General features: G+C 38.0%; 1 protein-coding gene across 1 annotated transcript; it reads right to left on the minus strand.

Moving 5' to 3' along the window:
- NRG4 (neuregulin 4) lies at window positions 1-11,258 on the minus strand. Its single transcript, XM_010153743.1, has 3 exons — window positions 11,192-11,258; window positions 7,456-7,549; window positions 1-246 (listed from the first exon to the last, which is right to left on the minus strand). Exons 1-3 carry the CDS (start codon window positions 11,199-11,201, stop codon window positions 93-95), a joined length of 258 nt encoding a protein of 85 aa, XP_010152045.1. The 5' UTR covers window positions 11,202-11,258; the 3' UTR covers window positions 1-92.
- Between the last annotated feature and the right edge of the window lie 2,191 nt (window positions 11,259-13,449).

Genomic DNA, 13,449 nt, shown 5'->3' on the forward strand with positions numbered 1-13,449 from the left:
TTCATTATATACTTTCACATTCAAATAATTAGTACATGATTACCAAAAGAAATTTCTACTTGATTAAATAGCTTCAGCATTCTGAAGCACTTTTACCTGCAAAGAAAGTAGAACGCTCCAATTACAAGAACTCCTAGAAGAAGTAGTGAAGCCAAGAAAGCTGCAAACAGGTCACCTTTTGTTTGGGTCCTGATGCTGGGCAGCAAAACTTCCTCACAACGGGCTCCTGTGTAATTCTCGATACACCTGGGAAAACAAGTTTTGTTCGGATTAGATGGTAACTTGGCATCTAATATGAAGAGCACAAAGGCTTCTTTTGGTATTAAGTGGGGAGAGAACTTGGTATGGCATAATTCAAGGTTTATATTTGGTTCACAGCAGGTTTTCTTACGGGATTTCCACTCGCCTCGTATTTCTGGGACAAAGGGAATTGAGCATATTGGGCTTCAATCTTCTATCCATACTGCTTTTATATATTAAACAGTATCATTCTTAATACATTTGTTAGATTAGGAATATACTTCACAATGGTGTACTTCACAGTTAATTCTGCTTCCTCTGCTGGCAGATGTAATCCAGTTCTTTAGTGTTAACTGTGTCATCCCACCAGTTCTCATCTTACACACAGTAGTTTTGCTTTCTTTTACCCTTTTCATCTAACTTTCTAGGTTGCTTTGTTGAAGAGCTGGTACTGCCAGCTAAAAAGATGAAGGAAACAGGAATTCATTGAGACACAATACACCTTAAATTGCAGAAGTAGTTTATGCAGTGTAATAATTCATGCCAGAAAATGTCATGTGCTTGGTGAATGATCCTCTCTTGGACAGACTTAGCTAAAAGTCTTCTCTCCTATGCTTATTTTATGTACTGAGCTTCTGAGAACTTCTTCTGAAAAAAGGATTAAAATCAATCTAGTAGTTTACCAGGGTGAAATGGTATGATAGTTTATTAAAAATAAATAAAATGAATGACTTAATATTTCACATTGAGTTAAAAATAGATCGGTTGAAGCTAAACTAATCATTTGCCTTAGATTTTGCACTTACTCTGCTAAGTTTTCTTGAGGACTTCACTGCATTACAGGAAATGGAAAGCACTTCATTCAGTAACTATATTCCTCATGTATCTTTTACGTATGTAAATCTGCTTCTCCCTGTATTACTAAAGATCTTGCACCTTCTTGCTATTTCTGGCACTGAAGTCATAAAAATCTGTGACATAAGCAATTTCAGGCTCCAGCTGAGAATAATGGGCTGAACTTGGTAACATACTTGAAGTTCTCAACTGCCGTTGGCAGCTGCAAGGTATCATTTCAGATGAGGGGTAAGAACACGGAATGGGGAGGAACTGCCAAAAAGAAAAATGTCTAGCATAGCTGAGTAAGACAAATGGATCGCTGTGAGCCTACCGGCATGAATGCCTGATGGGACTCCTGCTTTTTGTGGACTGGACCACTATTTCACTACTACTGATCCAAACTTTTGCAAAAAGAATTACTACCACTTCTTTTAATTCTTTTTCTGTGGAAATAAAATGGAGGATTTAGACACTAGAAAAAACTTGAATTATCATCACGTATTAAAACTGTGCAACTGATCAGACAGCCACCATTTACACAGAACAATGTCAGACTTTTCAGAGTTACTATGTTTGACTGCTGGGAGAAGGAAGGGTAGGCAGACTGCTCTGATTGCTTGAGATAATGTTCCAGATACTTACTGTAAGTATAGTGGCGTTTCAGTGGCCTATTTCTGAAATACTGTAGAATACTTTAAGAATAGAAGTGTAGTTTGAGTGGGGCATTGTTCTCCAGCAAGTGAGAGAGAATGTGTCAGAGAGCTGAACAGAATAACGGATAGAAAATGGAATATAGAATTCATAGAAGTATTCTTGAATACCAATGAAAAGTGGAGAATAATGTGAGGCTAAAATGATGCAGGAAGAAAAAATAAATAGGTTTCAGCATCAAATTAAGACTCATGGAAAAGTTCTAGAGAGTGACTGTAAAGGGAGTAAGGCAGTAGCCCAAAGAAAAAAAAAAAGGCAGGAGGAAGAAAAGACAGCCCTTTTATCTGAAGGGATTTGTATATGGGATTAGGTAAAAGGCTAGAGAACTGCTGTGATAGCGAGTTGGCATGAACTGCACGTGGAAGCCATATTCATGTTCTGCCAAAGACCATGGGAAGAAAATTGGGAATGTGATGGCAGTGTAGCAAAAAGGTCACAGATTGTAGCCACATTCTACTACATAGAAAACAGAGCCAGATGCTTAAGGTAGTCGTAACTCTTCAAGAGGGAAAGGAGGCAGACAGCCTAAGGCTAAGGGGAAGACTAAAGCAGTATGAATCCAGGATTATAGCAAAGGGAAGACGACCTACACTAAAAAAGCACATACAAAACTTAAAACACCCTGGATGTTGAACCTTTAAGTTCTTCCTGGATGTATCAAAACCAAGTTTTAGAAACATGTTTCCCATTACTTGCCAGTTTGGTAGTGTCTGTTTAACTGCATGCAATGGATTAGGGATTACAAAACTACCCATCCACTTTCTCTAGGCTGACCTGTTGACACATTTGCTGACAGTGATTCCATGCTGTGTAGAAAATACTGTCATATAACTTAAAACTGATGGAGGTTTTCATAGAAACAGCAAAATTGAGATGAGGTATCTCTTGGTTACATTTAAATAAATCTGCAGCCAATGAGACCCTACCAACAATCTGTGCCACAGTTAGGGCATTCCGGAAAATCCAGACATTCAAATACTGGCTTGCACAAGCTTTTGTGAAGCCATTAGCGCTGGTGTACAAATAAATGAAGGACTATGTTAAATATGGAAGCAACTGATGCTTTAAGACAACCAAGAGAGGGGAAGGTTTCTACTTTAAATCCTTTCCTAAAATCAGTGGGAAACTAAGCAGACCAGTAATTCGCAGTGGAACTCACAAGATCAGCTTAGCCTGTTGCATTAGCAGAGCTCTAATAATTTCAGTGGAGTTACATAGGGAGTGACTGCAAGCAAGACAGAAAAGTAATCTCTTAACAAGCATGTGAGCCGTGAACATAATCCAGACCGATGGCATCTGTGCTGTCTCCTAGAGGCAGTCAGTCTCCCTATACACAGCCTTAAAAGTCAGCAGCAACGCACAGCTTACCTTGTTGATAATGGATGCCCAACAGTAGAGCACGTGAGGCATGACACGCTTGCAGTTGTTAGTATGGCAGGCAGCTGTGCTTCTGCACTTGAATGAACGACTGCAAAAGCCAGAGAAGCCTGCTTCTGGGCTATAGTAAGAGGGTGTTGTACTAATTAAGTCTCATGGTCACTAGGCCATGTGTTGCTGTTGCACAACAGCATCTGCATGCTGCTAGCCTGTTGTTTCAGCACATGCTGTCTGTTGTATTTAAAGGTCCTGCTATGCAGCATTCCAAAGTTGATTTTTAAGATGGATAAAAGGTCTTTCCTCTTCTAAGAAATTAAAATTTCTCATTCAGTCAGAGTTGAAAGGCAACAGCCTTCACATGTTTGAGGAAAAGCTGTGAGACTAGAAAATCCCATTTTCAGATAGCATCCAGTTTTCTGTTTTTCTGTATGTCTGCACACGCGTGCACACACGCCCACACTGCTTGTCAGATGAGATGAGCCAGCCTGAACTGTTGTATACAGACTTACTAGAGGAGCTGTGCCAGCGACAAAACACTAACATATGTAAAGAAATCCACAGAATCTTTCAAGAAAGGGTATTAATCAAAACTACCTATCTCGGTATCAGTACAAGGTGGAAGGAAATAGACTACATTGGATAAGATGTCAGGACATGACCAGAGGGTCTGCAGTTACAGTGATCCTTCATGCTATGATCAGTAACTGAAGCCCTAGCAGCCCTCCAATAACACAAGGTCTTACTGCCGTCCCACTTGCAGATCGTGAGGTAGTGCTGCCTGTCTGATTTAGGTAAGAAGGTAAGGTTTCCTTCTCTTCCAGATGATATAGGTGGGTGGCATAAACAAGTAATCGAACACATAAGAGAACATTGCGTTTTATGTTCTATTAAAAATACATCTTAATTACTGACTTCTTTTAGGGGCTATACTTTTAGTGTGTATCCTAACTTTTGTTCCCACCTTTCAAACTAAAGCAGAATAGAAAAATACTAATTGGACACTTCGTTTTCAGAAGAGCCTGCAGTATGCAAAGTAGTTTTGGAGGCAGAGAAAGAAGAAAAGCCCAGTGAGTGGGAAACCCTTCACTGGCAACGTGCAGCCCGAAGGCTTATGGCACAAGTGTATCACTCGAGGACGTCTGAAAAAGAGAATGAAGGACCCATCTCAGAGAAGGAGTCAGGCAAGAGTGCGGTATACAGAAAGCGATGGATTTGCACGGGATTTATTGGATTAGTATAGGAGAGGTGGAGGAGAGTTTGGATTAGGGTAGAAGCAAAGGAAGGGGAAAGTAGAGATATCCTTTAACCATACATGGGACTTTCAGGGAGATTGCTAAGGTCTGCCTCTGTCCACTGCAGTCCGTAGCTGGAATGCCCTGCCCTCTGCAGAATATGTTCCCTTCCACAGAAGGGGAGAGCATTCACCGTTAACTTCTCAGAAACAGAGGAGCTGTGTTTGTGTGGTCTTATACCATCTGTATTTTGTCTGAAGTACAGAAAGAAGGCTCTCAGAAATCTCCCATGTGTGAGACAAAATGGAAATACCACAGCTTCCCCTCAGACAACAAAATCTTAACTTAATTCTGCACTGCATTAATTAATGATTATGGGACAGCTGCACATCAGGTGCTGAGGCAAACAGCTTTCAGCCCCGTGTTTTGTGATTCACCTGAGGCAGCTGCTTTTCCATGCTTCTCCATTCAGCTGCATGTTTATTTAGTATATTTGAGCATGCCTGAGTTTGAAGTTCATCTCGTTTATGGTGACAGGTGCACCTTTTGCTGCTGAGAACATTAACTCATTGTTAGGGAAGGGATGAGGAAAAACAGCAGCTGAGCAACTTCATGTTTTGACACATATCAGCTGTATTTAACATCTGCTGATGTTGCACAGGGGAGGGAGTTCAACTAATGTTTTGTTTCTATTAAATCTCTACCTTGTATATATACATCTCCAATTCTGAATGGTACAAATAACTGAAATTCCGAAAGTAAACACCGGTGCTTTATTTGTTAGCAAGCTCGAAGTTACGCACTTCTAAAGAATGACGCAATTTTCCAAGTTACATTGTGAAATTACTTCCAATGATGTTGCATTGGGTAATCTGGACTGTGTTTAGCACAACACATTTCTGTGAATATGTCAAGGTAAATATGTTTTAATTATTTTTACCGATTGTTAGTCTGTTCTTGCTTCATTTTTGCCTTTTAATCAATGCTGTACTAACTATTATTCAGCCTTTTGTTTTAAAACGGCTTCAATTTTTCTGTTGGTGAGAGATGATCTTTTGAGAACACTTGGAAGCTTTAGGTGGGATTTGGCAGAAACAAGCATCAAAGAAACTTTGTCCAGCTGTGGGATGATGCCAGTCTTGAAGTTCCAAAGCACCAAATATTTTTCTGAATTCAGAATTGTGATGCCTTTTTTTCCTGTTGTTTCTATTCACATCCCTGCTGATTACTAAGATATCTGCGTGTAAACAAAACCTTTCTCATCTATAATTAGCCTTCTCTGACTGATTAAGGAACATGCTTAGAATGAGGACGTGCTTAAATAGAATGCTTCTATTTAAACCCATATAACTACATAATCAACCACTAGATACAGAAGAAAAATACTTGATAATTTAAATGCACAAAGATTGCCTGAGTACAACAGGAATGCTCTTAAGATGTTACTTTTCTGCTTCAGCAGAATATAAAATCCTCTGGTACATGAATTACAAATTACTTAATTTGGAGCCCTTTTAAAGTGGAAATTATCTACACTGACTAGCTTGTGCTCCTGAAGAATTAACTGTTCTGAGTATTTGTTACTTCGTATTTACAGTTACTGCATCAAATACGCCTTCCTCATTATATAGTCCAGCAGTAGTTGAGAGGGTGCTTTGAAATTGTGTAACTGCTGTTTAGTCTAACCACTCTTTTTTTCATTTTAGTATTTTATTATCAATAGTATGGGATTCCTTCTAGGAAAAAACCCCATGGGTATTTCAACACTTTACTTTTTGTGTGTGTAGTATTAATTTCCATTGCATAAGCTTGCAAGGTGTAGCAGTTGGAATAAGTCATCATCCTACAGCACTTCAGAACTCTAACTTCACTTCTGGATCCAATTCAGTGTATGACATTGGACAATATGCTTAATGATAGTGAGACACTGTCTATCTTTTTCAACGGGCATTTACCACAAAATTGTCTCTTCTCATCTATTAGATGAGTTTACACGCTTGAGATAAAACATTTAAATTGAACTGTCCCAAACAAAAGAAAGAATAATTAGGCATCTTATAAAACATTTTGTTTCCTTCATCAACAGTTTCATCCAGTTATCATTAGTTAAAGCCCAAGACTGAAGAGGAAGCAGAAGTTGCTACAGAAGAAAAGAAGGTAATACCCTTAAGTGTATGTAACAGGTCTCTGAATGCCTATTATTATGTTAAATAAACCCAGGAAATTTACCGTGGTTTATTTTGATGAGCAATAACTCAGAATTGGTAAATGCAGAACAATCAAAAATTAGATTTTAATTTGTCACATTCTTATGTCTTGGTAATTGAGAAAATAGAAGGATAGAGCTGTATTTATGCAGGAAACATATCCACATGCAAAACCAGAAAGTGCTTCTTTTCCAGTGTGCTACGTGGTCTTCAGAATGAAGAATGGTCCCCTAAACAAATGGCTTAAGAAGTATTATATTTGCTGCCTTGATGGTTTTTTTATCAAGATGTCTTTGGCTGTCATTGCAAAGCTGCCATTTGAGTATTTCACTGAGACTGAGAAACATGGTAAGTCTTGAGTTATGTTCTTTTCCCCTCTGTAAAGATTATATTCTTTTTTGTGTGTCCTCCTTTTGTTCAGGTCAGGCCATTTTACATTAAAAGAAATTTTGCAATATAATTCATCTGGAAGAAAAACTGGGAATGTACTTTGCTTTTCAGAATGCCTTTCCTATGGTCTATACTCCATGACCAAAGGGTATTTTGTTCCTTTCTGTGTTGTAATGAGGGGAGGAAATATGGTTCTAAATATAGATATCATCCTGAATGCATACGTAACTGAGTACTGATGCATCTGTCAAGTATACATCAAGTATACACGCTTCCTTTTCTCATATTGCCATGTCTCTGCCAGCCAGATGAGTAATCTGAGCATGAATTGCTGATTTGGGAACAGCCACAGGTAATAAGTATTTTCTTTCAACAGTAATTTCCTAAAGAAGCAAAATGGAGAAATAGTTTTTAGACAGCTACTGTCCAATCTTAAACACACAAAGTTTAGTTTCACTGACCTGCAGAATGGACTGGATACAGTAGGAATCATATAACAAATTCCTCCATTTAGACAAAAAGATCCATAACTGGTGCCACAGAGTTCTTCATGGTCTGAAAAATAAGACCAAAACAAACAGAGAAAAATAGAGACTTCTGTATTTTTATCAATAAAGGAAGATCTTAATTATACTCTTGGGGAGTGGCTTCCTTAAAAAAACCAAAACAAAACAAAAAAACCCAAACCCACCACTAAAACTACCACACACAGACAAAACCACCCCGCGAATAAAATAGGTATCAGTCTTGATTCCAGGCCAGCACATACAGCACTGTCTTGCAGAATTGCTTCATGTAACAATATCGCCATCTGAGACGTAAAGCATGGGAATTATGTGAATAAATGCAAAATTTCTCTTGCGGTGAGAGGAATTTTTGAATTCTACATTATTTCATTTGCCTTTCATGACCACACACCATACTGAGTAGTGATTCACATGATGACCTATATGAAGTCTGGTTTGTCCTGTTCCAGTGGCATGAACTATCTTCAGCTTAACTAGCTTCTGTGAGAGAACTGGAGTCAGTACGGATAAACCCAGAATAGTCTCCGGTGTGGGCCAGGACATTCTGAGACTGCTTCAGGCTGTATTAAGAGCTGAGTCATAGTGCAGTTGGACACCATCAGGTTTTCCCACCCCAATTTTTAACAACCTGTGGAGGAGCTAGCCTACAAAGCATCACCTACGCAGTTACACGTACCTGTTAAAATGATAATTTCCACAGATCTCGGAAATACTTTTTCCTAATTCTCTAGGCTTCTTACATGAATTGTTAGTGTTTTGAACACAATTAAGCATTCTAATAAAACCTCAAATACAGGATACTAATGTTGGCACACATAGCAGCAGTTGTCCATTTTATGCTTAGAGTAACTGTACCACGTCACTCTTTTGAAAGCAGTCTAAATTTGAAAGTTGGACTGCATGTATTTATGGTACATTTAATGCATCAGTAACTCTTTCCATATATTTTTATATATTTTTATGTATTTTTTCAATCTTACGAAATGACAATATCTCAATCAGAAGAAAAAAAGGCATTCTTCTGACATCACAAGTGTGAGAATCATGTGTTACCTCACACTTCAGGTGTTGGTTTTGCTGTTATTTCTCCCAGAAGTTCTGAAAATAAAAATCCTGCTGTCTCAGGATTTATGTATAGAAGACATGCTCTACAAAATATAATGTTGTTTATTAGAAATCAGGATTTTAATTTTCTTATTTGTCCTTCAGGGAAAAGAGATAGGGTTCCTCTTTATTCCTGCAGAAAAATGTGAGAAGCGTGGCCATAAGACATTCTACCCTAGAGGGAGCTTCTACAGTTTTGTATATGTAATAAACCTGACTTCAAGAGCAGCAGAAAAGATTAGCTACTTCCAACCCTGTCCAACAAAAACATTGTGCATTCTGCTGTCCCCTAGACCATCTGTAGTAATTCCACTCTACCATCTTTTCATACATTCTTCCATTTCTGTGACAGCACACTGACACAGGAGCGTAAGGTCCTTATTTGAAGACGAAGGCATACATACCACAGAGATCAACAGGAATTCAGTTTCGTGTTCCTGTTATCAAAGTGCTAGCATTCAAATCGTAACTGGACCTTTTTGCATGTGTGCAGATAAATGAGGGAGCTGGAGGTGGGGGAGGTAAGGCTGGAAAGATTGTTCACGGTCAAAACTCTCAACTTTGACCTGCTCTCAACTCTCTTAAGCATCTGAGGGAGTTAAGTACTATTGAAATTCTACCAGGTGGAAAAGAGAGATGATAGAAGGTAGGCCCCACAGAAAAATCATTTCAGATAGTTCGTGGAAAGCCTTCAAAGAAATTCTCATGAGAATTAATGAGAACTTGCTAACCTCCTTAAAATCCTGCCTTATGGTTCTATTTCTTCATCTTTATGCAGAAATAGGCCTGTCTCACACTGGAATAGCGATAGACTACTGAAGAAAACTAAGTGCCTCAAGTCATTCAGGTCTCAGAACATTTGGGAGAATGATCCTCCCACTGTTATGGTGTGATCTGTGTTATTAAGGACCAGCTCTGCAGCCCGACTAGACAGGTCTGTTCTGGCAAAATACCTCAGGCACTGTGTCTTAGGCCTGTTAGAGAAAAGAGAGAACAAGAAGTGCTATGAAGCCTTCGAAACCTTTTTGATTGTAATTACAGACAATTTCTCTATAGGCTATTTCTTTCTGGAGCTAGACTTCTTTCCAGTGCTAAGGGAAAAATGGTAACCTTAATTTTACCGGTAATGAGATATTTGAAGAAACCTCCATGCCCATGTAAATCGGATGTCCCATTTTCCATCCACTTGTGCTTTTCATTAATTCTATTTTGTGTATTAATATTCAGCTTATTGAAAATACCAGAGCAATACAGTATGAAGTAGATGGCAGACAGCATTATGAAAGAGAATACAAGAAAATTAAGGATGCTCTAACACTAAAAAAAAAAATAAAAAAAAAAAATATTACTATCAGGAGTGGATTTTGCTACAGTACAAAAATATGTATTATTGTACTCCATACCCAGTTTACTGAAATGCAGTAGCTTAGATCAAATTTGAAAGCTACACCTCTTTATTTATAGACAGGAAGGTATAAAAGCAACAGTTTATCTCTTCAAATTTATAGTCAGTGATGCAAAAGAGTAGGCTGGAGAGTCAGAAGGGGTTCAATACAAGCCAAAACCCAATTACATTAGCATCAGTGAATGCGTTATGATTTTTCATGAGGTAAGTCAATACATTATATTAGTCTAAAAATGCAAATTGTATGCTTTGAAAGTCAAATGTATACTACACTCAAACTACCATAATCAAGATATAAAAGTTTAACAAGTCAAGTGATGATGGGCAATTAAAAAAAAAAAAAACCCTAAACCCCAAAGTATTTAGCTTTTCAATTAATACAACTGTAGAAAGTCTATCAATGTATATTTTACAAAATACACCTATGTATTTTGATATATCCTTCTATGTGAGAGATTAAAGAGAAGGAGGACACAGAAGTTACTTTCTAAAAAGTCAGGTTTTGGTGGGAGGAGAAGTGAAGAGGGATGAAACAAGATTGTTCCTTCTAATACTAGACTGTGAATACTTAAATCTGGCAGAGGTAATAGCAGCCTCTGAATACACTGATTCTCAATTATTATTTTTGATGACGTGCATAAAACCTTGTCCCTAAGCTATTTTGTCTGTTTGCATTTAAACTTTTGTAACCTGACTGTCCTATCTATTAAAAAGAAAAATAATTAAAGGCTCAACACCACCTTAACCCCCAAAGAACCAGGCTAGCCTGGATAATCCACCTGTTGACTCAGCTGCCTTGCCTAGTCCAGAGGCTAAAATACTGCAGACAGTCTAATCCTGAAGTCTGCTAAAACAAAAGAGGGACGGGGGAGCAGTGGTAAATGTTGACAGAAGATAAAGGGGCTGCTGCATGCTTCCTCGCTTATAAGCGACTTTGGCCTGTACGCTGATCACTCACGAACTGTGAAATGCTGGGACTGATCCAAGCCAACTTCTCAGTTGTACGCGTGACAGGTGAACTCTGGTTTGCTGACAAGGAAGTGAAGACAGCCCTATGGAGCAGTTGTGACAATCCCAATGGCAGCAGCCAAAATCAATGCAATTGTAATGAATTCTAATTTTATATGTATACACATCCAAGTAAAGACTTGGAAATATTACCTGTTCGCATATTATTCCGACAACAATTTTTATTCTTGGTCAGAGGCTATTCTTCTAAAACGGCACCTAAAGACAAACATGTAGATTTAGCATGTCATTTTTAATCCCAGTGACTTTTTTCCCCTGAAGAAATAGCAATTGGAACACATTTTTTTCAGTGTTGCTGCCAAGACATTTGTTGAACTTTGACAGTAATATACTTTTATATGTAAGTTCCATTAATTCACAGTTAACGGCAAACATGCAGGGGTACTGTCAAGTTCAGTGAACTCCTAAGGGTAGTGGCACAAAGAAACAAACCAACATGATTCAGTTCAGAACTAAATCCTGTTTTTAAAATAAGTGAATGGTTATTTTTAGCAGTCAAGATCCGGATTCTATATGGGCTTCAAGTTTACATATAGTGCAGTGTGGGTGAAGTTGCAACAAACATGCATATAGAGGCTGAGTGCAGCATAGGGTAACACCCCATTACGCTCACGGAATCACTTGCATATTTTCCTAGGGTTACGAATGCTAAAATTTATTGCTGAATTCAAAACATACACATAATGTAGTATATATAAGTTGCATCCAGAAAATAAAATATGCAGTAGTCAAAAATCTGATTTAAATTTGTATTGTATTGGAATAAGCAGGCCGCCTTAATTTATTTTCCCTTTTCTCAGAATGTGCCACAAAATTGTATAATATCCAGTAGCACTCAAAAAATATAAATAGGATATATAACCCAAGTTTCAGATTAGCTTTTACCAGATTTAATTAGGATATGGGTCCTTGAGCAGACAACTTGATTTTGCTACTGCAAAGAGGAGATTTCACATCTTCTTTCCTTCACCTTATTGTCAGTATGCATCTCGCTATCTCTCTGGTGCTGCTACTGGTGTAAGTTTAACTTTTTCAGGAGATGTTTGGATCCAATGATCCAGCAGAAAATTCTTTGGAGGAAGCTGACAGTTTTCTGCCGCATCAGTGTGTTCAATGGGTGTGCTATACACATCAGTTGTTTGGTCTAGGACTAATGGTTACGTGCACTACAAATTGTAAATTGACTGCAGAGAATTAAGACAGTTTGAATAAGGCTGTGGGACTACTAATTGTTTATTTTCAAACTTTGGGGCCTGCGTATTCAAGGAAAGAGGGTGACAAAGGAAGGGGGTGAAAATACTTCTTAAACAATAAAAGAGGATGTATGTGTGTATGCATAATTCTGTTCTTTAAGTTCTGATAGTGAGTATCACGGTCACATATGCTCACAGAATGCTCAAATGTTTCCCTTGCACGCACCTCAGGCGTTCGTGAAAAGACTCTTTATCAGGTTAGAATATTTTTATCTGAAACTTAAAATATATCCTTTTTTGCTCTCTGCCAATTTGTTTCAAAACCTTCAGTTCTATCATTTTCCCCACATCTTTGCAATACATTGTTTGAAAGATTATAGTTTATACATCAAAGTTAGGTCATCTGTGTATACCGATATATACTGATACTATTGCAGCCTCTTCGATTACCTGAAAGTCTTGTGCATCTTTTTTCACAGTTTGAATCTGTTAACACGGGGCTTCAGTTCAGGAAAGGATTTAAATCACACGTTCAGAGTTAACCATGTCCTAAATGACTAAGCTAAAGCACGTTCAAGTACTTTGCTGGATGAAGCATGAACTCCCTGTGTATGTGTGTGTCAGCCTGAATGCTGCAAATGTGATGGAAATACTGGGTTACTGTTCTGTAGCAGAGAGACCACAGATTGAAGTCAGCCACACAAGCCAATTCATATACCCTCATGCTTTTGGGCACTAAAACATTAGGGGAAAGAATACATTTTTTTCTTTTTTGGGAACTGCTATTGGATTTCTGGTCAAACGTAGCACTCGAACGTAAAACTGCAATGACTTCAGCTCTTGTAGCAAAAATATGTACTAATGTCTGGCCATACTGGAGGCTGGCTGGAACAAGTCTTTTGAACTCATTAGATTTGTCTTTAAATGAACCAGTGTGCTTTATTCCCCATATACTTCAAATAGAATCCTTATTGCCACTTATTTTTTTGTACTTTTATTGGCTAACTATTCTAAGCATCCATGAGATGCAGTATCACCAAAAGATGATAACTGGAAGTCTTAATGAGCACAGGCAGATAAAAATAAAGCTCAGAATAATGATTTGGGGTTTGTTTTATGCTTCTTTGCTATTCAAACATTCTTAAAATTAATCTCTATGTAAACTCTTCCCCCAAATTAAGGAAGATCATTTCCATC

The sequence above is a fragment of the Eurypyga helias genome, unplaced genomic scaffold (genome assembly GCF_000690775.1).
Source record: "Eurypyga helias isolate BGI_N326 unplaced genomic scaffold, ASM69077v1 scaffold38616, whole genome shotgun sequence".
NCBI lineage: Eukaryota > Metazoa > Chordata > Aves > Eurypygiformes > Eurypygidae > Eurypyga > Eurypyga helias.

Bases quoted from the DNA above. Each gene is read 5' to 3' on its own strand.
- NRG4 (XM_010153743.1), bottom strand. The intron at 247-7,455 runs GTCAGTGAAACT...TTGTTTTCCCAG, and splicing joins GTATCCAGTCCATTCTGCAG to GTGTATCGAGAATTACACAG.